At 52.3% G+C, this 23767-nt stretch overlaps 1 protein-coding gene across 8 annotated transcripts in view; it reads left to right on the top strand.

The window, feature by feature from the left end:
- Positions 1-23767, top strand: part of ATP9A (ATPase phospholipid transporting 9A (putative)) — a 131964-nt gene that overhangs the window by 94173 nt on the left and 14024 nt on the right. For all 8 annotated transcript variants that reach the window (XM_082744925.1, XM_082744924.1, XM_082744929.1 and 5 more), the window contains 8 exons: positions 5349-5510; positions 14558-14650; positions 15661-15744; positions 17038-17208; positions 19725-19823; positions 22306-22395; positions 22507-22651; positions 23449-23513. In XM_082744925.1, coding sequence (XP_082601051.1) covers positions 5349-5510; positions 14558-14650; positions 15661-15744; positions 17038-17208; positions 19725-19823; positions 22306-22395; positions 22507-22651; positions 23449-23513 — 909 coding nt within the window. The remainder of the gene's footprint in view (positions 1-5348; positions 5511-14557; positions 14651-15660; positions 15745-17037; positions 17209-19724; positions 19824-22305; positions 22396-22506; positions 22652-23448; positions 23514-23767) is intronic.

Here is a 23767-nt window from a genome sequence, read left to right as displayed (position 1 = left end):
GTTGACTCAGTTTCCTCGTTAGGTAAAGATTACCTTAGGTCTCTGGACGTAGGCATAGTCTTGAAAGGCTGGGTTAGGGCGGACTGGCCTGTCTTTGTGAGCTCGAGTGCTGATCTTCTTGAAGCCCCCAAAGATACCAGATTCCTGCGTGCTCTTAGGATTACTGCGTATCCTGTCCCTGACAAGAATTCAAGGTTTGTTAGCCTGACCTGGCATCTTTCCCAAGCACATATTCCCAGGTACAAAGGGAAAATTATTAAAGCTTGTCACAGGTGGTTTATTGCTGACCCACAATGATGAAAAAGGCCTTTCATGGATCATTCTGGCATGAATTCTTCAGAGGGGCATTTTAGGGAGGGGGTGCAGCAACCTGTCCTTTTGATTTCCTGACCCAAACCAGAACACACAGGCGACTCAGGACCTAGCTCCGCACCCTCCGTCCCTTCTCGGTTTTCATTTGATTGAGTTAATTTATTTGTTCATTCATTCATTCAACCTTAACAGGGTTTCTTTTTCTGCTGTTTCTCTGACCTCTGGATATTCTGATCTGAAGCCCCAGAGACCCCACTTCTGGCTGTCAAGGACAGGGAGACTCAAAACCCCCGAAATCCTTTCTGCTTGGGTGATATGGGATGATTCTTTTTTTTTTTTTTTTTTTTTTTTTTTGTATTTTAACTTTTTATTTTGAAATAACTTTCAAGAGTTGCAAAGTACTTAGCAATGACAGTGCAAGGACTTCCCACATCCTTCACCCAGCTTCTGCTCATGGTGACATCTCCAATGACGATGGCACAACCATCTAAACCAGGAAGTTACCATTCACATGATCATGAATCTCGAGAGTATATTCCTAATTCCCCTAGATCGTATTGCTCTGGTCTAGAGTCCAATCCAGGATCCCAGATTGCACGTAACTGTCCTGTATCCTATTCTCCTCTAACTGGGGACAACTCATGGGTTTCTCATGACCTTGGTCCTTGAGAAAAGAGCTGGCCAGTTTTTTGGGATGGAACATCTGTCAGTTTGGTTCATCTGAGGTTTTCTCTCCATTGGATGGAATTTATGCCTCTCAGCAAGAATACCTTGGAGGTGATTTGCATCCCTTCTTTGTGTGTCCTGTCCAGGGTCCAGGGTGCTAGCCATTGCTTGTAACAGTCAGGGTGCTAGCCATTGCTTTGTCTTGCTTCTGGTGGTACTAACGTTGATACTTGGTTGAGGTGATGTCTTTCAGAGCTCTCTACTGTTATGTCACTGTCTTCCTCTGTATCTGTAAATAATAAGCATTTTATGGGAGCTTGGACCCTCCAGGATGAGAAAGAAGTAGCCTCCTTTTATACATCTTGTTTTGGAAAGAAATGCAGTTGTCTCTCCTGCCCCTGAAATGTTTGTCCCTGCTGCAATCAAGAAGGGTCAGGAAGTACCCCAGTTCCCAACCGGTTTCTTCTCAGTAGGACCTCAGGGATTTCAAGCTTCAAATTAACTCTGACTTAGGTTAACGTGGGCCAGAGAGTGGGAGGTGAGAATCAGAGACCCCCTCCACTCCACCCCCACCGTGGGGCTCATGGCCTGGGGATGTCAGTCCCCAGGGAGACCCAGGGGAGTTTTGATGAGGAAGTTGGACCCAGGGTGGGGGCCAGCAATCATGGTGGCTGGTTCCTTCACTCCTTTGAGAGGTTCTCTGCCAAACAAAGTGCAGTTAGAAGGTGTTTGCCTACAGGTGAATTCACCTGTCAGCATTTGTTACTGCTTGTCATTTCGGATTTATAGACCCAACTGTTCCTCCAGTAGGGTCCATTAGGTCCCTGGCATGGGCGCTGGGCTGGCCAAGGCCAGAACTGCCTTACCATCTAAGAAGCCCCAGAAGGGTCTGGAGTTCCACATTCTTTCTCGATTGTGGAGCAGGCTCTGGGGGAGTTACTGTATTTCCTTGAAACCTAGCAACACCAACTTTTCACATCTTTTCAGAACAATGAAACAGGTTTTTAAGGGATGAAGTCACAGCAGCTTGAAAACAAGACTGGAAAAACCCCTTTCACTAACAGTCGTGGTTGAAGGCCTCCCGCGAAGTTTTTCTTTGTTACAAAATTGGTCTGTACAGGTGTAAACTTTTTCAGCTCGTGTGTCCTTACGTGTTTGTAATATCTTGTGTTGGGATATGTGTTTCCTTAATTAAAGTTAAAAATAAAAGAAGTGCATGGACTTGACAAAAATGCTGCAGTGGTAACAGAGGGATTAAAAAGTAGAAGACAGAAGTCTTGCCCCGGATACACATTTTCCGTGCAGATGGGATTATTTTGTGTATACCCATGTCCCTTCATTTTAGACTTTAAGGGAGGATTGTTAGCAGATAAGACAGACCCTACTGAAAGTCAGAGTCATTGACTTAAACAAGTTAATGAATGGGTTTCCAAAGGCTGATGGAGGTTCGTAGCGAAAAAGACCGAAAACAGTCATTACTTGATTAGCCTGTTCCGTGGAGGTGGAGGTCAGTGTGACAGCACCTTCCATTCAGGGGAATCCTGGATGCCTTCTTACGACATTATTCAAACAGGGTGGAGTTTCCCATTCTAGAGCATAAACCTCTTGCTAGTGTAAACGCCTTCCGTGTCCACAGCAGAAAGCTCGTTAGGTGTCCGAGCGTAGCCCACTGAAGATGGGTGCGCAGAATGTGTCGCGCTGGAACAGAAACAGAAAAGAAGCCCCTCGGAGCCCCGCACTTGGCAGAGAGGAGGGCGTGAGGGTGGGTGGCAGAGCTGGGCCGGATCCCGGGTCGGATCTCCCCACTGCTTCAGGCAGTAGCAGCCCACGAGAGCCTCGGGGTCCCGGAAACTGAAAGAACCGTGAAGCCGCAGGTGTCCACTTGTGCAGAGTCTCTTGGAGGAGGAAGGGGGGTGCTAAGCACCCCGATGAAGTGGAAGTGCAGACATCTGTGGGTTCCCTAGGACAGTGACTCTTACCGCGTCTGGCCCCCACAGGGACCCTGATCACGGTTACAGAGGACCATATGGGGCACCCGTGTCCCCACTTCTGGGCTTAAAGATAATACATCTGAGAACTGACACTTCCCATGCGTTCCTTTCTCTGTCGCCCTCTGTCACTCCCCAGGTCTGCTCTCTCCTAAAACCTGCCTCTCTCCTTCCCTAAAGACTAAATCTTCCAGGAAGAAAGGGGAAAGGGGTTCTTTTTCTTTTTTAGACCCCTCCCCCCCATGCTCTTGGACTTGGCTCAAAATAACATGGCAGCTCATTTAGCATTAAAATTGCTGAACTCTTGGATGTGTTTCCGGTCACTGCCCATCGCCAGCTGCTGCGAATCTGATGTTTTGAAGCAGTCGATGGGTTCCGGTGGTGTAGGTGAGAGGTCAGGGCCGGGGCTCATGCACCTGTGATCAGGGTGTCGGCAGAGCATCCTGTGTTGCTCCCAGACGCCCCAGGGTGACTCTGTGCCCTTGCCTCTCCCAGCTCCTAGATGCCGTCTGCATTGCTTGGTTTATGTTCCTTCCCCTGTCTCAAAACCAACACCCCCTCATCGCCCTGAGCCTCCCTCTGCCTGCAGTTTTCTCGCTGGCCGCAGCTGGGAGCGTTCTGCTGCTTGAGGACTCCTGTGGTTATGACAATCCAGAATGGTCTCCTGGGGCGCCATCCCTTGTCTTTGTCTTCCCCACCAAGCCCGTTTTGCCCTGTAAGGTAACAAGACTCCCACGGCTGGGGATTGGGATGTGGGCCTCTTTGGGGCCATTACTCAAGCCTGCCACACACCCTGTGAACTTGCCACTCAGGGGCAGAACGGGGGACATGGGGTTTGGCCTCCTGACTATGGCCAGGCACCCCCGAGGGTATGCTGATGCGCGAGCCCCTGTGCTCTGCCGGCAGGCATGGGGGGAGCCGGGAGCCGGGATGTGTTTCCCTGGGGCTTTTTACTTGGATCACTGAGACCCAGGATCCCGTGAGAGCAGCAGCTGGTCACCGTTGCTGGCCGGGAGCAGCCCGCCACGCTGCCTCTGAGTCTGTTTCTGTGCCCGTCAGGTGGAGTCGGTCCTTCTCAGCTCAGTGGGCTGGTGAGGGGCCGGCTGACCCTGGGTGTGGACCCTGCCCCTTGGGTGCACCGTGGGCTTGTCCCTCTTACTTGTGTCTCCTTCCCCAGCAATGGCAGGAAGGGCCAGCGGGGATGCAGGCGCCACTGTCCCGTCCCTCCCCGTCTCCCCTCCCTGTCCCCACCACTGCGTTCCTTTTCCGCTCTTACCTCCTTCTCTTCCTGGACACTCAGCCGGATTCATCTGTGGACGGGGTTTTGTTTTCTTCCCCAGCTTTTAAAATAGGCGCATTAATTGCATCTAAAGGGAAATCTCAGAGACAGGTCCTGATCTCTGGCTCTTCCTGGGCTGTGTTCCCTTGGGGCAGTGCCCTTCTTCAGTGTGATGGGAGTCACTGCCCCTATGGATGTGACGCGGGTCCTGTTACTCCCACCCCCACCCCCACCCCCGCAGTCCTCTTCACTCCCTTGCACGACCAGTTTGGCCCCCTACCTTTGACCAAAGTGAAGCAAGCCTCACTGAGGTTACTAGAAGCTTCCAGGTGGCAATAGAAGCCTTGCCTCCGGGAAGTGCCGTGTGTGGTAGGCGGGCTTGGGCGCCAGGTAAACCAGGACCTACCTGGCCTGGCCACGCCGCCATCCGTCAGCATCACCTTGTGCAGCTGAATTAGTGACCTTCCTCATCTGCGTAGACCAGTGATCTCCCCATTGGCAGTACCGCCTTCTGGGCTGGGGGCCTGGGGGCTGTGTGGTGAGGTGTTTAGCAGCACCTTGCGGGGCAGGAACCAGGACGTGTGAGGGGCACACACACCCCTTTCTTCAGTTGTGACAACCAGAACTGTCCCCACACGTTGCTCTGGGTCCCCTAGGGGGCAGAGCTGCCTGGTAGAGACCCGCTGTGGACACCTGCCTAGTTGGTGTTGGAGAAGCTTAGAGCAGAGTGTGAACGTGGGGGTCCCCCTCCCCCCACCTGCACTGCTCTCTCTTTCCCGGCTATTGCTGTGGGCTCAGTGCGAATCCTCCAGATGGGGGCACTCTTGACCCTGTGTGCTCTCCTGGGAGCATGTAACCCTCTCTGGGGCCTGGGAGAGAAGGTGAGCCTTACCGCGTGGAGGGTAGTTGGGTGAGTGGCAGTGCCTGCCGGCCCAGAGTGACCGATGCTGTCCCCACCAGGAGACCCAGCCTTCCCTGGGGACACAGTGACAGCTGGTGCTTTGCCGGTCACGGCACCCCTCCCACCTTGGTGTTCGTTTGCTTGATCTCTGAACCGGGACCCTTGGCGGTGTATCTGACCTTCGACCCTGTGTCCTGTTTAGGTGGCCCTGGTCCAGTGGACTGAAAGTGTGGGCTTAACCCTGGTGGGCCGAGACCAGTCGTCCATGCAGCTGAGGACCCCTGGCGACCAGATCCTGAACTTCACCATCTTACAGATCTTCCCTTTCACCTACGAAAGCAAGCGGATGGGCGTCATCGTGAGGGTGAGTTACCCCCATCGGGACTCGGGGCTCGAGGTGATTCCTAAACTCAAGTCTCCTGTGTGGGTCCCGTAGCTAAGCGTTCTTTCTTAACCTTTTCTAACCGTCTTTCTGGCGATGATGTCTGTTGTCCAGACTAACGAGAGAGTAGAATTGCCTGAACAGAAAGAATGTTCTTGGTACGTTGAAGTGGACAAGACCTCAGATAGTGGATCAGCTTCTGGTTAACCTAGTTCTAGAAGGAAAGGTCTCACATACGGGGACTGGGCATTCTTGTTACAATGCATTCCTCGCTGTGTACGCTTTTGTTTAAACACCTGTCTGCTGAGGTGAAATTCACATACATGAACCATTTTAAAGTGTATAATTCAGTGGCATTTAGTAGATTCAGTATTGTACACCCACCACTTGTTTTTTTTCTTTTCTTTTCTTTTTTTCTTAGAGCGTTCACGTGCCCCGGGGCTGGGGGGTATTGGAGTGGAGGGAGAGAGAGAATCTTAAACAGGCTCCTCACCCAGCCCAGTGCGGGGCTCGATCTCACGACCCCCCGATCATGACCTGAGCTGAAATCAAGAGTCAGACCCTTAACTAACTGAGTCACCCAGGCGCCCTGCAGCTACCCTTTCTGTCAAGTTTCCAAACATTTTTAATCACCCCAAAAGGAACCCTCATGCCCTTTAAATATAGTGACTCCCCATTGGTCCTTCATTCTAGTCCCTGAAATCACCCGTCTGCTTTTTGTCTCAAAAAGTTAACAGATTCTGGATACTTCCTGTAACTGGAATCCTATGATACGTGACCTTGGTGTCTGACTTCTTTCATTCAGCCTGATGTTGTGCTGGATCCATCCATGTGGAAGCACGAACCAGAGCTCCGTTCCTTTGTGTGGCTGAGTCATCCCTTGTCCATTGGTTGTTGATAGACATTGGCTTGTTCCACTTTTGGCTGTTGTGGGTCATGCCGCTGTGAGCTCTCACGTGCAAGGATTTGGATACCTGTTCTCAGTCCTTTTGGGTAGAGACCTTGGAGTGGAATTTCTGGGTCATGCTGCGTCCATCACCCACTTGCTGAATAATTTCATCTTTAGAAACTGCCAAATGGTTTTCTGTAACACGGCACCGTTTTACATTCCCACCAGCTAATGTGGGAAGGTTCCAATTTCCCCACATCCTCACCAACACTTTATTTTCCGTTTTTGTTTTTTTTTTTTAATTATAGCCATTGTTGTGGTTGGGAAGTGATATTTCATTGTGGTTATAATTTGTATTGACTTAATGACTGATGATGTTGTGTATCTTTTTGTGTGCTTATTGGCCAGTTTTATATCTTCCATGGAGAAATGTGTATCTAAGGCCTTTGCACACCTTTTAATTTGGTTGTCTTTCTGTTGTTCAGTTATAAGAGTTCCTTACATAGTCTGGATATCATCTAGGAGATGCTGGGTAACTGTTTTTTTTTACTCTGTAGGTTGTCTTTTCATTTTCTTGATAAAATTCCTTTGATTCACAGAAGTCACTAATTTTGACGAAGCCCAGTTTATCTGTTTTTTCTTTCGTTGCCCTTAAGTGTCATATCTAAGAATTTATTGTTAAATCCAAGGTCATGAAAATTTGCCCCTATATTTTCTTATTTTTTAAAGATTTTATTTGTTTATTTGACGGAGAAGTTTACCCCTTTATTTAGAAAGAAAATTTACCCCTTTATTTTCTTTCCTTTAAAAAAAAAAAGATTTTATTTATTTATTTGGCAGAGAGAAAGATCACAAGTAGGCAGAGAGCGGGGCGTGGGAAGCAGGCCCCCTGCTGAGCAGAGAGCCCAATACGGGGCTGATGCGGGGCTCGATCCCAGGACCCTGAGATCATGATCTAAGCCAGAGGCAGAGGTTTATGAACCCACTGAGCCACCAGGCACCCCATACCCCTATATTTTCTTTTAGGAGTTTTGTGGTTTTAGCTCTTTAAGTCATTGATCCATTTGGGGTATTTTGATGAATTTTGTATATGCTGCGTGAAGTGGGGGTTCAACCTCATTCTTTTGCTGGTGTGTACGCAGCTGTCCCAGCACCATTTGTTGGAGAGACTCTTCTTTCTTTATTGAGTAGTCTTGGCCCCCTTGTTGTAATTCAGTATTTTAAATGTTTTCATTTGTTCAATCACAAAAGTTATTGGGAAAAAATTTAGTGATCCTTCAGCATCATCATTTTGTCCCATTTATTTCAAATTTTGTTTTTTTTTAATATTTTGAAATTTTTATTGAAATAACAGCAGCCCCAGAGAACAGTGCAGACATCGTAGTGTGCAGCTCAAGTGTTTTACTCGGTTAGGGCACCCGTGCGACAGCATCCAGAGCAAGGGTCAGAATCCCAGCCTTCGCTACCCCAGCAACCCCCTTGTGCTCCTTCCTGGTCACCTACATCCTCTCCCCACAGGGACAGAACCACTCTTCCAATTTCTACCACTGATCAATCTCTTTTTGAGATTTTCTCCTTACCTAAAAGAAATCAGGCCGTACATTTTCGTGTTTGAGTTCATTTGTTCAAATTTATATTTTAAGATTCATCCCTGTTTTTATAGGTATTGTAGTTTAAATTTTTTTTTTAAGATTTTTATTTATTTATTTGACAGAGATCACAGGTAGACAGAGGCAGGCAGAGAGAAAGGAGGAAGCAGGCTCCCTGCTGAGCAGAGAGCCTGATGTGGGGCTCGATCCCAGGACCCTGGGATCATGACCTGAGCCGAAGGCAGAGGTTTTAACCCACTGAGCCACCCAGGTGCCCCTACATTTTTTTTTTTAAAGAAATAAAACATTGTGTATTCAGTGGAAGGCCCATCTGCCCTTCCTGGATGTGCTTCCCTTCCATTCCTGCGGAGGTTCGTAATTTTTAAGGAATTTTAAAATACTGTTATCAGACATGGTTGGATATAAATAATGTGTGTTATGGTTTTGCGTATTTTTATTCTTCATATAAGTAGCATTGCATCATCATCTCCCTTCGTGTTCTTAACATTTATTTATTTATTTAAGGTTTTATTTATTTATTTGACAGAGATCACAAATAGGCAGAGAGGCAGGCAGAGAGAGAGGAGGAAGCAGGTTCCCCACTGAGCAGAGAGCCTGATGCAGGGCTTGATCCCAGGACTCTGGGATCATGACCTGAGCTGAAGGCAAAGGCTTTAACCCACTGAGCCACCCAGGCACCCCTGTTCTTAACATTTAAAAGAGCTGTATGTTCTTTTCCCTCCGTGATTAATTGTAGCCATGATGGAGTGTTACACTGTATACCTACACCTTAGAGTGTTACACTGTATACCTACACCTCTCTTCCTTCGGCTTGCTGGGGTTTCTTGCTGATACGCCTCTAGATAGTTGCCACTTGTTTTGCCATTGGAAACCGCACAGCCACGTGTGTCCTTGTCCATCCTGATCTCCATTGCACATGGTGCTGATGTTTCTCTGGGGAGTGTGTCCAGAGGTCACGTTGGTGGGTTGGCAATATATACATCTTTTTTTTTTTTTTAAACATTTTATTTATTCATTTGAGAAAGAGAGAGAGCGAGCCTGAGAGGGGAAAAGGTCAGAGGGAGAAGCAGGCTCCCCTTGGAACTGGGAGCCCAATGTGGGACTTGATCCCGGGACTCTGGGATCATGGCCTGAGCCGAAGGCAGTCGCTTAACCAGCTGAGCCTCCCAGGCGCCCGGCAGTATATACATCTTTACCTCTGCCAGAGATCATCAACCTTCTTCCCCGAAGTGCTTGTACTAATCTTGGTCCCACTGTTCCTCCACATCCTCCCCACTGTTTGATGCCATCAGACTTTTAAAATGTTGTTGTCACCGTCTTGTTTTACCATTTGTTCTTTTACTCAGAGAACCTCACTCTCCATTCCGGAAAGCCTGGGAACCCTGTGTTCCAGACACCACCGTGTTCAGTAACTCTTAAACCTGGCTGGTCATCAGAATTACCCAGGGACCTTTAAAAATACAGATGACTCTGTCCCATCTGGACCTGTTTTGGTATTGGGATGGTTCCTTGGCATTTGTAAAGGTTTTTCACATCATTTGGCTTGATTGAAGAAAACTCTGCCTAGATCATGGGCAACTTTGGGATATGACTCATCTTTTATTTTGTTTTAAAAAAAACCAAGGCATTGAATTTAAATAAAATTTTAAAAATAAAAGGAATTAAAAAAAAATGAGGCTCCCCTCTGCCCCGATCTACCGAAGCATTTTATGCCTTAAAAAATCAAAGGGGGCACCTGGGTGGCTCAGTGCGTTGAAGCCCCTGCCTTCGGCTCTGGTCGTGATCTCAGGGTCCTGGGATTGAGCCCCATGTCAGGGTCTCTGCTCAGTGGGGAGCCCGCTTCTTCCTCTCTCTGCCTGCCTTTCTGCCTATTTGTAATCTCTGTCGGGGTACCTGGGTGGCTCAGTGGGTTAAGCCACTGTCTTCGGCTCAGGTCATGATCTCAGGGTCCTGGGATCGAGTCCCGCATAGGGCTCTCTGCTCAGCGGGGGGCCTGCTTCCCCTCCCCCCGCCTGCCTCTCTGCCTACTTGTGATCTTTCTCTAAAAAAAAAAAAAAAATCTCATTAATTCTTCCCGTAAGCCAACAAGGTAGCACCATTCTGATTGGTGTTTGACAGAGGAGAATACTGAGGTATGGGGTGGGTAAGCTGTCTCCGCAGGTTCGCCTCGCTGGAGAATGTGGAGCTGGGACTGGCCCCCGGTCATGTGGCTGCCAAGTCCATGTTCTTTAACCATGAGGACCTGGGAATTCTGGTGCGGTTCGAGGGGTGTCGAATAGCTCCTAGAGCCCCCACAGTGACGTTGGGGTGTAGTGTGTCCCGTGTTGCTGCATAGCCGATCACCCCACACTTAGCGGCTTCAAACAACAGAAGATGGTATCTCACAGTTTCTGGGCCAAGAGTCTGGGTGCAGCTTCGCTGGGTCCTGTGGCCCGTGGGGTCTCGCAGCATTCAGCTGGGGCAGGATCTGCTTCCAGATGAAATCAGTGTTGTTGGCAGGTCTCGGCCCCTTGCGCTTGCTACACTGAGGGCGTCAGGTCTTCACTGTTTTGGCGGGAGGCCACCTCGTTCACTGGCTTCTTTGGAGGGCAGCTCCTGGGTCAGCGGGCTTCGTCGGAGGGGACGAGGGAGCCTGTGAACAAGGAGGGAGGCACAGTCTTTGTCACGTGACCTCAGAACTGGCCGTCCATTGGTTCAGTCCTGCATTGCTAACTAAAAGCAGGTCACCAGGTCTGTGCCCTCTTCCCCCGCTCAGTGGGAACAGGTCTCCCGGGGCATGGATACCATGGGGTGGGGGTCACTGGGAGCCCTTGAAGAAGCCGCCTCCCCTCTCCGTGTAGAAGAAGCAGCTTCATGAGCTGCATTTTGATGACCCAGTGATGCAGTGTGAATGTGCTTGGAAATTGACACATTTCAAGGGGTTTTTATGTCCCCGATGCCAGTAGGTACTTTGAGACTCAACAGGATGCATCTCCTTGGCAACTTTTGGGTGGGAGGGAGCTGTTTGTCCCACGCTGCTGCTTCTTCCCCCACGGGCCTATACCTGGCCTGACCCGTGGCTTCTAAATCATATCTTGAACACACATCTGATGTCAAGAACATCCGTGGCCTGGAAGCAGCCCCATAAATCAGGTGGGTGGGTGTTTCCTGGTGAATCAGAGTCATTATCTCCCACGGATTTACTTTTGTTCCAGCTTTTATGTTTTCAAGTTCTAGGACCATGGGCTCTGCTGAAGTCATTTGAGGGCTGACTCCTCCCCAGATACCCAGTATCAGCCATTCTAGGATAAGTGAGCAACCTCCTCCACCCTTCCTTTCGTTCCAAAGGGCTCTCCTTCCCAGATCCACGTCCTGGTTTATGAGTGGTGGCCCCATGTGTTCTTACAGTGGGAACATAGGGGGTGCTTGTTGGGTGGACAAATCCTGATTTTCCAAACCGCACCACACCCTCCCAAGGTTACAAAAAACCAACCCATCCTTTTAGTTAAGGCGTTCAGAACAAATACATATGTGAAGAAAGAGCTCAAGCTCTAATCATCTTTATTTTCACCACTGAAAGATGAGACCCTCTTCCCTTTCCAGAGAATTTTCTCTCAGTTTTTTTTTTAATATGTGTATAGGAGTATAAACATCCACACAGATTTTTATGAAATTGGGATCAAATGTCACATAAGGCTTTCTAAATTCTCCCTGCATTGAACAGAGTATATATGGTGAACATTTTCTGGTATCAGTGAAAGGTGATTTTTATGATTTTAATGTGTGCGTGGTGCTTGGTGGAACAAAAAATGATTCATTGAATATTCCTTTCCTTGGAAACTTAACGTTTCTCATTTCTCACTACTAAAAGTCAGTCCATAAGCATCCGTCTTTAATGAAATGCATATTATTGCTAAGTTTTCTTGTTTGCTGACCTGTCTCCCTCTCTGTCTGTGGTTCTAACGGTGGAAACCAGCCTCCAGGGCGTGTGGGCAGGTTCTGTACTCTGTAGAGATCTCTCCCATTCCTCCATGGAAGGGGTTCTTGTCCTGGGGCCATTTTGCCTCCAGGGGACATGCAAAAAAAAAATGGTTGGGAGATTCTTTGGGTTGTCACGATGCAGGGTGGTGCCACTGATGTCACCTCGTGGGTGGAGGCCAGGACAGCCTTCCGACAAAGAATGGTCCCCTCTGCATGGTTGTTGTGTGGGGCCCACAGCTCCCATCTGATGCACCCAGATAGCCTCCTGTCATTTAAAGACACCAGCCCAGTTACCTGCCAGGAGGAAGCGTCAGCTCAGCTGTACATCTCGGTTTCATGCCTGTGGATCGTTAGGAACGTGCTCTTGGTGGGTTCATCCCCCCCCACCAAAAATACGTATGAGCTCATGGCCCGTACTTGGCAGGTACTTCCTGCACTCACAAAGCAAAGTCTTGTCTTGGCGTGAATCTCCGTCTTTGGGGCCAGTGTGCTCGTCTCTCTGAAGGAAGGCTGCGTCGCCTGCTTTGTTTTTGTTGTGTACAGATGTTCCACTGCACACCCTACCGCCCGCCCCGCCATCCCACGTGCAGTGATGGAGGCCGATCATTGCTGTAGATCATACCCCTGTCATTGTTTGCATAAAAGAGGCCTTTGAACAGGGGCCAGAATCAGACCACAGTGGAAAAAGATGAGGCCCCAAAACAATGCCGTGCGACCAGCAGCTCCCTGTGAATTTACGGCGTAGTCTTGCCATCGTATGAGAGCGAAGTAACCTTGTGATGAACCGGGTGGGAGGAAATGAATATAACGGGAGGAGACGGTGGATGCGTGTTTGTGTTGGCCGAGCTGGCCGAGCTCTCCCGAGCACCCTCGGCAGGAGAGGAAGCTGGGGGCGGCGGGGGGGGTGCAGCTATTTCCTATCCCTGTGTTGTTAAGCACCATTTGGGTGAAGGGAGAAGGGAGAAGAACCCTCGGGTGCTTTCACACCGTTCTCTTTGGCCCGAGTCACAGGCACACACAGGTGCGATCCGTGGAGCGTGCACCATGCAGAGTTTCCTCTTTGGAGAGGCAGGTGCTTTCCGGAGTAAGGGTGTAGTTCTCAAAGACTGTCGGTGACCACAGGGCATTCGAAAGCTGTCTTGAAGGAGGAAACTTACACTGAGAATTTGGCTTTGGGTGTTTATTTCATGTGTAGTAAAGAGTTCACAGGCACGCATTCTGGGCTTCCCGGGGTGGTGGCATTTAGGCAGGAGGCAGGAAGGGCCGTGCTCCGCTCCCTTGCCCGTCTCCCCTGCTTTCAGGCTCCCTGCGATGGGGGTTGCCAAGGAAGGAATGTCAAGGAATAAGAACTGGGGATTTTACTGCCGTTCTCGAAAGCCAGGATTTCTCAGCCTCGGCGCTCTTGATGCTTGGATCTGATGATTCCTGGCTGGGGCTGCCCTGTGCCCTGTGAGATGCTTCTCAGCATCCCTGATCTCTACCCACTGGATGCTGGTAGCATCCGCAACCTTGAGTTGTGACAACCAAAAAGATCACCAGATATTGGTAAATGCAAAAATCCCCTCCACTGAGAACCACTGGGCTAATAAGCCTTGGTCTCCACACACGGCGCGCTTGAGGGGTGTGTCATGTTACAGTCCCCCGAGCAGGACTGATGACGTTGAGCCGACACTGTGTCTGGCCCTTGGCTGTGCACTCTGTGTAAGTGACATCATTTAAGCCACAGCAGCCTGTGTGGTAAGAGTCGTTAGTATTCCTATTTTACAGATGAGAAAACTGAGGTTTAGAGAAAAGAAGATGCATGTCCAAGTGCACACAGCTGAAAGCTGGTGTCGGGTCTAAGCATTCGACGCCGGGGCCATGGTGTTACCTACTCCCCAGAAAATCTGGTCAGTGTGATTGAAAACCTGGGTAATCTGGTCCCTAGCTAGGTCCTCGGGTAGACATAAGGGTCTGGAAGTACCAGGGTTGGCAGTTCTCAGGGAAGGCAGTTTGCTCCCCAGGAGATGTTTATTTATGTCTGGAGACATTGGATTGTCCCCATGGGGGTGCTGCTGGCATCTGGTGGGGACAGCCCGGGGACGCCTCAAAAGGTCCTGCAGTGCACAGGTCAGCCTCCACAGCAGAGAATTCACCAGCCCGTATGTGAATGATGCCAAGGTCGAGAACCCCACTCTGGGTAACGACCTCACTTCCCCACGTTTCCAGGTAGACCACAATTTGATGATCCTGGCAGTCCCGTCTGTAAATTAAGATGCGCTTCCAGCGTGGGAGTCCGTTCCTGTTGGGAGAGTACTAACTAAAAACAGTGTCCTTAAATCCTTTTGATCTTGCTTTCATCATTTAATGTGTTTCCAAATGCTTTGAGTTTTCTTCTGTTTTCTTGTGGCCTTTGCCCCAAAGTGAGCCCCCCCCACCACCGCCTTTTCTGGCTTTTTATCTTTAGCCAAGTGAGAAAACACTGGCGTCCGCTGAGTACACTTTGTACGCCATCTGTCCTGGGAAGTGGGCACAGGCGCAGAAAGTGGGTGTTCCTCTTGGGTATTCATTCCCTCGGGCCCCCTCTCTAGGATGAATCCACCGGAGAGATCACGTTTTACATGAAGGGAGCGGATGTCGCCATGGCTGGCATCGTGCAGTACAATGACTGGCTGGAGGAGGAGGTAAGCGGGCTGCGCGGCGTGAGAGCCGGGCTGCGGAGGCATGTCTGCAGGCTGCCCCTCGCGTGGCAAAGCGAGATGGGGCTCCGCTTGTCACCTGTGCCTACGTAACAGGTGGCCCCCGAACTTCGCGTCAAACAACACGCTTCTATTTCTCATGGTTTCTGTGGGCTGGGATCTGGGCATAGCTTCGTTGGCTCCTCTGCTCAGGGTCTCCAGAGGGTTTGCTTGGGGCCAGCTCTCATCTGAAGGCTCATGCGGGGCAAGACCCTCTTCCGCGCTCACCCAGCTGTCCTGTGCGGGAAGTCAGCTCCTCTCTGGCTTTTGGGTGGAGGCCCGTCCCAGGAGGGCGGGGAGCACTGGGGGCCACGTCCCAGGCCGCCTCTTCTGGTTCGTGATCTGGAGAATTGGCCACAGCCAGGAGGGAGGAAACCCTCCAGTTTTATCAGGCTGGTCTTGTTTTATCTCTCTGCCCCAGGTAGGAAAAGGCACATTTTCCATTCAGTAATATTCAGTGTTCAGTTAGAGGGTGGCAAACTCAAATGCCAATGGGGGCCAGGCAGGTGAGTCAAGAGAAACAGGCTGGGGTGTGTTTTCCTAGCAGAGTTGCACTTGTATGTTAAGCATATTAGAATATTCTTCCCTTGACAACTGTTTTCTGGGAAGACCTAGAAGCTGCTGCTTTTCATCCATCGCTGGTTGTGGTTATTTGGGCAGGTGTGGGCGGTTTCGTCTGAGGTTCAAATCCAGACTTACCTGTGAAGTCTTAACAGCGTTGACTTAAATTTTGAAATGTACACGGTGTCAATCAAAGACAACCTCTGTTTGGCCTATGGACTACCATGTTGAGGCCTCCCGTGAGAAGGTTTGCTTTAGGGGAAAGCCGTAGTCTGATTTGCCACTTTCCCCAGCCCCTGTGTCCACTGTAGCATCCGGCCTTCTTCCATGAGAGTCTGGGGCTTGGAGGTGGAGCCCTGAGTGCACCTCTCCACTGACTGTGGTCTGCTTTGCAGTGTGGAAACATGGCGCGAGAAGGTCTGCGGGTGCTGGTGGTGGCGAAAAAGTCTCTGGCAGAGGAACAGTATCAAGACTTTGAAGTAAGTGGTCCTGGGACCTTTTTGTTATTCTTTGCAGCCCTACCCTTCTCTCCCCCTCGCTCATTCTCCTGTAGCCCTACTGAGGTCCTTTCTGAGCTCCCCAGGCTCACTTCTGCCACAGGGCCTTTGCACTTGCTCTTTCCTCTGCCTGGATCTCTCTTACCACACAGAGCTCCATGGCCTGCTCCCTTGCTTCCTCTGGATCTCCGCTCAAACGCCACTGCCTCTGAGAAGTCTTCCCAGACTCGCCATCTAAGGCAGCCCCACCTCACTGCTCACCATCCATCTCCTGCCTCACTTTCTTCACTGTGGGAGTCCCCACCTAGGATGACCTTGTTTCTGTGTTTCCATCTAACATTCTTCTCTGGAGAATAAAATTTTTTTCAGAGCAGAGACCGTCAGTTTGGTTCACTCTTACATCCCAGCACTTGTTAGTTGTGGACACATGGGATATCCTCTGGAAAATTTTAAATGATTCACCTCCTTGGAGCCCTCATTTCTTTACATTGTGAAGAGTTGAACTAGATCATTGACTTTGATGGTCAAGGGTTCCAGCATGAATATGTGTGGTTTATTGTCCTCTTGTCCCATAAATTGTGTGTTTCTTGAGGGCAGGCTCCTGGCCTGGCACAAAGCCTAGCATGTGCATGGGCATATGACCGACCGGGAGAGAGGTCTGGCTGGGGACAGGGACAGGCTTCAGGGGTTCCTTGTCCTGGCCCACCCAAAGGAGCTATGCCTGAGTCTGTCTCTTCCTTGTGCTTGAGTTCTCTGCAGAGTTTTATTTAGCAAGAATTCTAGCCCTGATAATTGTCCTTCCAAGTTTAAAAGCATGTGTTTGAAACAACTCATTTGGGGGATTTTTGATTTTCTTTCACGTCTTCACTAACCCTATAAAGTGGCTAAACGGAAGGGTTGGGTCCATAGTCTTTGGAGGTGGGACTTCATCTTCAGAAAACCAGGTGATCAGGGGCTTTTGGTTACAAAGTGTGTGCTGTGTGCGGGAGAACGTGCTCTCTTTTTGAGATCTTGAGTTGTACCGATCCTTGCAATGGCCCGGGGACGGTGGGACTGTTACTGCTGCTTCCCGGGTGAGAATGGTCGAGAATCAGATACACTGAGCAACTTGCTCGACATTGCACAGCAGGCAAGTATAAAGGAAAGGGTGGTACTCAGGCCTGTGTGAGATCTGGGCCGATGAACTTGGAAGGACGCTGGACGTCTCCGTTCATCCCCCGCTGGCTGTTCCCCTCCCCACCCTAAGCAGTGGCGGCATCTCCCGCTGTGTCGCAGGCCCGCTACGTCCAGGCCAAGCTGAGCGTGCACGACCGCTCGCTCAAAGTGGCCACCGTGATCGAGAGCCTGGAGATGGAGATGGAGCTGCTCTGCCTGACGGGGGTGGAGGACCAGCTGCAGGCGGACGTGAGGCCCACCCTGGAGACGCTGAGGAACGCCGGCATCAAGGTAGGCAGACCCGGCCTGGGGCGCAGCTGCTGAGGTGCGCGATGGTCCCCGCAGCGGAGCGTAGAAATGAGAGAGGAGGGCGGGGAAGAGGTGGGAACCGAGGAACCCGAGGGCGTGGACAGTGACCACGGCCCTGGCTGGGATGGGCTATTGTATCCCTCCCGCCCCTCGGGTCCTGTTTCTGGAGGACATCTCCCCCCGCCCCCCACTGGGCTCCACGAAGGCGGGACCGCCTGCTGCGCCTCCTCCCTCCGGCCGGCTCGGGGTGACCGGCACATTCTTGTTGAGCCACGGGCCGGCCATCTGCCCGTTGTTCTGGGTGAATGAGTGGCCGCCCCGCGGACTGACCGCCTGTTCCAGCAAACTGCTGTCTTCACATGGTTTGGGGCCAAAAAGAAAAAAGAAAAGAAACCCCTGCGTTTAATCCAGAGAGGCCAGCAGAGGGCGACAGAGGCGCGTGCACCGCCAATAGAGCCAGCGCAGCCCCCGTGTAAACTGTCTTGTGTCCTCGGGCCAGAGGCCTAGTTCGTTGCAGGGAAATGGTCAGCAAGGTCCCCCTTGTGGAAAAACAGTCCGAAGTCAGAAGGGCTCGCTTCTGTTGCGCCACGGTGCTCGGATCTGTCACTGGCGACTGCCGTGGACCTCGTCTCTCTAAGTTTGGGCCTTTCCAGTTCCTGCTTCTGGCTCCGTCCCGAGCTTCTCCTCAAAGCTGTTCTCCCCAAAAGTCTGGGTTCTTGTTTTTGTTTTTTTAAAGGCTTTATTTATTTGACAGAGAGAGACACAGCAAGAGAGGGAACACAAGCAAGGGGAGTGGGAGAGGGAGAAGCAGGCTGCCCGCTGTGCAGGAAGCCCGATGTGGGACTTGATCCCAGGACCCTGGAATCATGACCTGAGCTGAAGGCAGAAGCTTAGCGACGGAGCCACCCAGGTGCTGCCAAGAAGCTGTTCTAATCCCAGAGTGTGGACTGGACTTCTCTCTCTGGTTTCCCTGGTCAGACGGGAGGGGGAAGGGAGTGTGGTGGGGAGGGGCGGGGAGGGGCGGGTTTGGAGGTTTGGAGGCAGGCCTCGCGTAAGGTCCTTCACAGGCCAGGAGCTGAGGGAGCTTGGAATTCCCACTTCGGCCCCTTTCTAGATGCAGCAGCCAAGGCCAAGCAAGGCGCGAGGCGGGCTGCTGGGCCTGGGGCTCAGGTCTGGGCACGTATCTGCGGTGCCCCCGGTTGTCCTGACGTGGGGCGTCCGTACTGTCGTGCACCAGTGACTGCCCATGGTTTTCTAGAACTTGAGCCTCCCAGCTCCTTCCCTGGTGTTTCAGCAAACCCTGAACACTGGCACCAAACTGGGATCACTAAAAAGAATACATTTTTTAACCGGCCAGGTGAGGCGTTGAGAGAAGAGGCTGACACCCACCAGGGTCAAGCCCAGAGCCCCGGCCCTCCCCCACCCCCACCCCCACCAAAGGGCCCAGTGCCCGTGTCCTGGCTGTCGCACGGCCTGGGTTTGAATCCGGTTTCTCCGCTGACTACTTCGGCAGTCCTTGGCAAGTGGCTGGGCTTCTCGGGGCTCTGTTTCGTCCCTCAGCACGTCACCGTGAGGGTCCCAGGCACCGAACGTGGATGGCCCCTGATGGGCACCTGGCCCGGCAGACGCTCTGGAAACCATTGCTGTTTGCTTGCCCGCACCTCCCCCACTGCCAGCGTGTCCTGTGCACAGTGACTCCGCGCCCTTCCCTGCTGGGGGCAGCGAGAGCAGAGGGGTGATGGGTAGACCAGCAGAGCAGGAAGCACATTCCGTTTGGACTGGGAACACGGGTATTCGGGGACTGTTCGGAACGGGAGCTGGCTGTGTGGCTTTGGGGCAAGTCACCTACCCTCTCTGAGCCCACGGCAGCGAGACACAGAATGATCTGTTGGGAGGGGCGGAGGAACCAGTGTTTCCTGTAGGGCGTGGAAGTGACACTCACGCATCCTGCTGTGCCCTTCTTTGAAATTATTTATTGTTTTAAGAAAAATTTACAGAAGGGGGATGAGGAGGTCAGAAGCCGAGCCTCTGATGTCCGTGGAAGTGTGTGGCCAAATGGTTTTCTAGAAGTGTTGCACCAGCTTTCACTGCCCCCAGCAGTGGTCACTTGGGGTCCTGAAGCCTTTGGAGTGGGGTATTCCTGCAGTGTGTTGGGGACACCATGAGCCTCGAGATAAGTTAGAATAAATGAGGGGCACCTGGCGGGCTCCGTCGTTAAGCGTCTGCCTTCAGCTCAAGTCATGATCCCAGGGTCCTAGGATGGAGCCCCACATTGGACTCCTTGCTCAGCGGGGAGCCTGCTTCTTCTTCTCCTAATCCCCCTGTTTGTGCTCCCTCCTCGCTGTCTTTCTCTCTGTCAAATGAATAAATAAAATCTTTTTTTTTAAAAGTTGGAATAAATGGAGTTTAGCTCGATGCTCTTGGGAACTGAGCAAACATAGGCTGCAGGCTGGCCTTGGACGGTGGCCCAGAAGAGTCCCTCTCTGCTGTGGTTCCAGGTTTGGATGCTGACGGGGGACAAGCTGGAGACGGCTACGTGCACAGCGAAGAACGCACACCTGGTGACCAGAAACCAGGACATCCACGTTTTTCGGCTGGTAAAGTGTCGTCTGTACTGGGGCCTCGTGGGGACGATGCTGCAGTTCGCGGGGTGACCTCAGAACCCTACAGAGGGGAGAGAGGAGTGTAGTAACCGTCTTGGGTGGGGGAACTTTACGTCGCTGGGCTGGGGGGAATTACTGAGTGGCCCCGGCGAGGCTGCAGGGTTCCTTCTGGTGGTGGTTCAGACGCACCTAGTTCCAGCCCTGTGTTCCTACCCTGGTGGGGGTCACGGTCCCTTCGAGAAGCTGATGCAGGACACCATCGGGGCGAAGGGTGCAGACAGGCCCATGCGTGGGAAGTTGTACCTGCGAGTCCAGATGACCAGACCCTTGAAGACCAAGTCCTTGGATAAGAAGTAAATTCCAGATCTGGCGGGTCTGTCCTCCTGAAGGAAACCCTTGAGGAGCCTTTAGAAGGAGGTATACTGGGTGGGCAAGAGGGAAATTTCCTGCCCTTGGGGCAAGCACTTGACCCCAGCGGTGCGGCCCGAGGAGCTGCTTGAGGCCAGAAGCCGCAAGCTGGGGTCGCTTGACGGAGCTGGGAGGTGAGGAGCGGCTGGTCCCCTGCCGCAGCCAGAGCCCGCAGACTGGAGGGGCCCTGTCCGTCCCAGGACTGTCCCCTCGACTCCCTGCCTTTGGTCCACAGCCCGCAGCACCCTCAGGGGATCGGCAGTTTGGGGCCCCGCCGGGTAGTGTGGGGTAGAGTCAGGGACAGCTCGTCTTCAGCAGCCGTGGACTCCACACTTGCAAACGCTCTTATTTCCTGGAATTTATTCGTAACCCCGAGATCAGTGCTCAGGGCCAGAGTCCTCCGCGGCCGCGTGCAGAGCAGGGGGAGCCGTCGTTGTCTGCCGAGCACGTTCCCAGCTGGGCTCACACGAGGCGACCCCTGCCTTCCCTGCTCTCGTCCTGCCCCTGAGCATGGTCCACGGTCTCGGAGGGCCACTTTTTTCTTGCATTTTTGTGCCGTCAGTGATTTCGCTGTTTCAAATTCCCCCTCTCAGCACAGGGCTCCAGTGTGTCTAGTGTCCCAAAGTGTAGGGAGGCCCCGACGGCCCTCACGGAGAAGGTGCGAGTGTCGGCTGGGCTTCCTTCAGGCACGAGCTCGGAGGCTGTTGGTTGCGAGTTCGGGTGAATCGACAATGCGCATTTCAGAAGATGTGTTTAGGGTGCACGGGGGTGGCTCCATTGGTGAAACGTCTGACTCTTAATTTCACCATCTCGGGGTCGTGAGATCGAGCCCTGTGTCGGTCGGGCTCTGCGCTGGGCATGGAGCCGGCTTAAGATTCTCTCCCTCTGCCTCTGCCCCTCCTTCTGCTCGTGTGTGTGCACACGCTCACACACTCTCTCTCTCTCTAAATAAAATCTTGAAAAAATGCATTTAAATAGAAACATATATAAAGCAAGATTTCTGTATTGACTGAGGGAAATATTATGGCCAAAGGCTCACAGGAACCTCGCCTGTATTTCCCCCAGGAGCAATGTATGGTTCCTTATTTGCTAAGTCGGTGTTCACAGCAACTTTAACTACTGAACATGAGACTCGACTGTATGTTGTGTAGATTCTGTAGATTGTCTACGTTCTGTATATTTATTTCGGGGTTGCAAACAGTCCATGTGGCCACCTGCTTTTGTAAATAAAGTTTTATTTTATTTTTTTAAGATTTTTATTTTTTTGAGAGAGAGAGAAAGCATGAGTGGGGGGAGGGCTAGAGTCAGAAGGAGTGGCAGACTTCTCCCTGAGCAGAGAGCCTGTCATGGGACTCCATCCCAGGATCCTGGGACCATAACCTGAGCTGAAGGCAGATGCTTAACCGAATGAGCCATCCAGGCACCCAAATGAAGTTTTATTTAAACACAGTTATGCCCCCTTGTTTACCTGTTGTCTGTGGTTGCTTTGGTGTTATGATAGCAGAGTCGAGTCATTTCAGCCAGCACTGTGGGGTCCCAGGGGCCTGTAGGGGGTACCGTCCGGTGCACTACAGGGAAGTTGGCCCCCCGGCTAGATGCCTGGCTTCTGTTGCCTGCTGCCCAGTTCCCCCAGAGGAGTTACTTGAAGCAGGCTCACGGATCTCACCGGGCCTTCCTTTCCTTATGTGAGAAGGACAGCTGTTATCATTACGCACCTTGTAGGGCTGTTGTGAGATGTAAATGGGGAAAAAAAACTCCATGGAAAGGGCCTAGCATAGTGCCTGGCACACAATGAAAGTGGGGGCACATTTAGCTCTTTTTCTTTTCCTATGTGGGCCACAGCCGTGCTGGGGGAAATGCAAGGTAGTAGTCGGCAGCGCGGCTCTCCCACTTCCCGCAGAATCATAACAAACCCGGTTTGATTTGGCTCTGGGTCTGGTGGCAGGGGCAGGGCGGGGGTCCCGGGCTGGGGCGGCCATTGTCTTCATCCCGGCTTCAGGAAGCCGCTGTTTGTTGTTCTGCCATCTCCGGAGAGCACGGCCCCCTCCACCCCTCCGTTCCCTTCCAGGTGACCAACCGCAGCGAGGCCCACCTCGAGCTGAATGCTTTCCGCAGGAAGCATGACTGTGCCCTGGTCATCTCTGGAGACTCCCTGGAGGTGGGTGCGGGGATGCCGGGTCCTCCTGGGAGTGCGCTTCCCTTCCTGCCTGGGGGAGGGGGCAGGGACCTCAGGTGACCCACCGCCTCCGCCTCCCCCTCCCCCCACCAGGTCTGCCTCAAGTACTATGAGTACGAGTTCATGGAGCTGGCCTGCCAGTGCCCGGCCGTGGTCTGCTGCCGCTGCACACCCACCCAGAAGGCCCAGATCGTGCGGCTGCTGCAGGAGCGCACCGGGAAGCTCACTTGTGCAGTAGGTAGGTGCCCCCACCCTCCACACCCGTCTCCACCCGCCCCCCCCCGCCACCCCCCCCCCCACGGATGCACTGGATCCCTCTCTCCGAGGGTGGGTGGACTCTGCTGCTGCGTCCTGGCCCCTTGACGTAGGTCGTGCTCTTCTCCCCCAGCAGACCTTGGCTGTGATATTATTTTTAGTATTTCCCCCCGAGTGAGAGGAGATACGCGCGCTGCAGGGCTTTTCTCCTGAGCTTGCTTTTCCTTTGCTCAGGAGGCAGGAAGCCGCGTCACAGAGGGATGCGGACTGCACACAGTGGGGCCAAATCCGGGCCCCCTGGGCACCTGTCCCCATCCGAGCCTCCGTCTTCCCGTCGGTAGAATGGGGTTATAAGTATTCAGGTGGTGCTGATGAGGACGAAAAAGGGGTAGATTTCAAAAGTGCTGGCCACAGGGCACAGTATGGGCTCCGTAAGCGTCGAGTCGGTCACTGCTGCTGGTGGGCTGTGGCACTCTGCGCCACCCACGCAGGGGTGGGGCGTGGACACGGTCCCCCTGCCGCCGCTCCACGGCTGGGGCTCTCGCCGTCACCTGGTGTTCCTCTGACGCTCAGCTGCTCCGTCTGAGAGACAGGAAGCCGATGCTGTGGGTGTGGGGTGGTTAAATGGTCTGGGGCAGAAAAGGCTGTAGTCATAAGCAAGCGCTCGGTGAAAGGCCAAAGACTTCTACACTGTTTCCAAGTAAGAATGAAATGTGGGGATCCTGTTTCTCGCCGCTCTCTCATTTCCCGGCTTTTCTCTCCGGTCCGTGCGGCCGGCAGGTGACGGAGGCAATGACGTCAGCATGATTCAGGAATCCGACTGCGGCGTGGGTGTCGAGGGGAAGGTGAGTGCGGGCGCGGGGCGTCGGGGCTGCTGGTCGCTGCCGGGCGCTTGGGGCCACGGTGTCAGGTCATTGTATTGGGTTGGGAGCTGCTCTTCTCCGCTAGCTGGAGCTGCTTTTTCCCTCAAAACATAGCTTTGATGCTTCTGAAAATCCTAGATTCACATGATGAAGCACAAGGAACCACGAAGCGTGATCCCTTGGTATGATTTATTATGTGGGAGTCCGGTTATTACGTGGGAGTTGGGGATCGACAT

This window comes from Mustela nivalis (assembly GCF_964662115.1).
Source record: "Mustela nivalis genome assembly, chromosome: 8".
Taxonomy (NCBI): Eukaryota; Metazoa; Chordata; class Mammalia; order Carnivora; family Mustelidae; genus Mustela; species Mustela nivalis.
The sequence above is the reverse complement of the archived record's forward strand: the minus strand, read 5'-3'. Positions and strand labels throughout refer to the sequence as shown.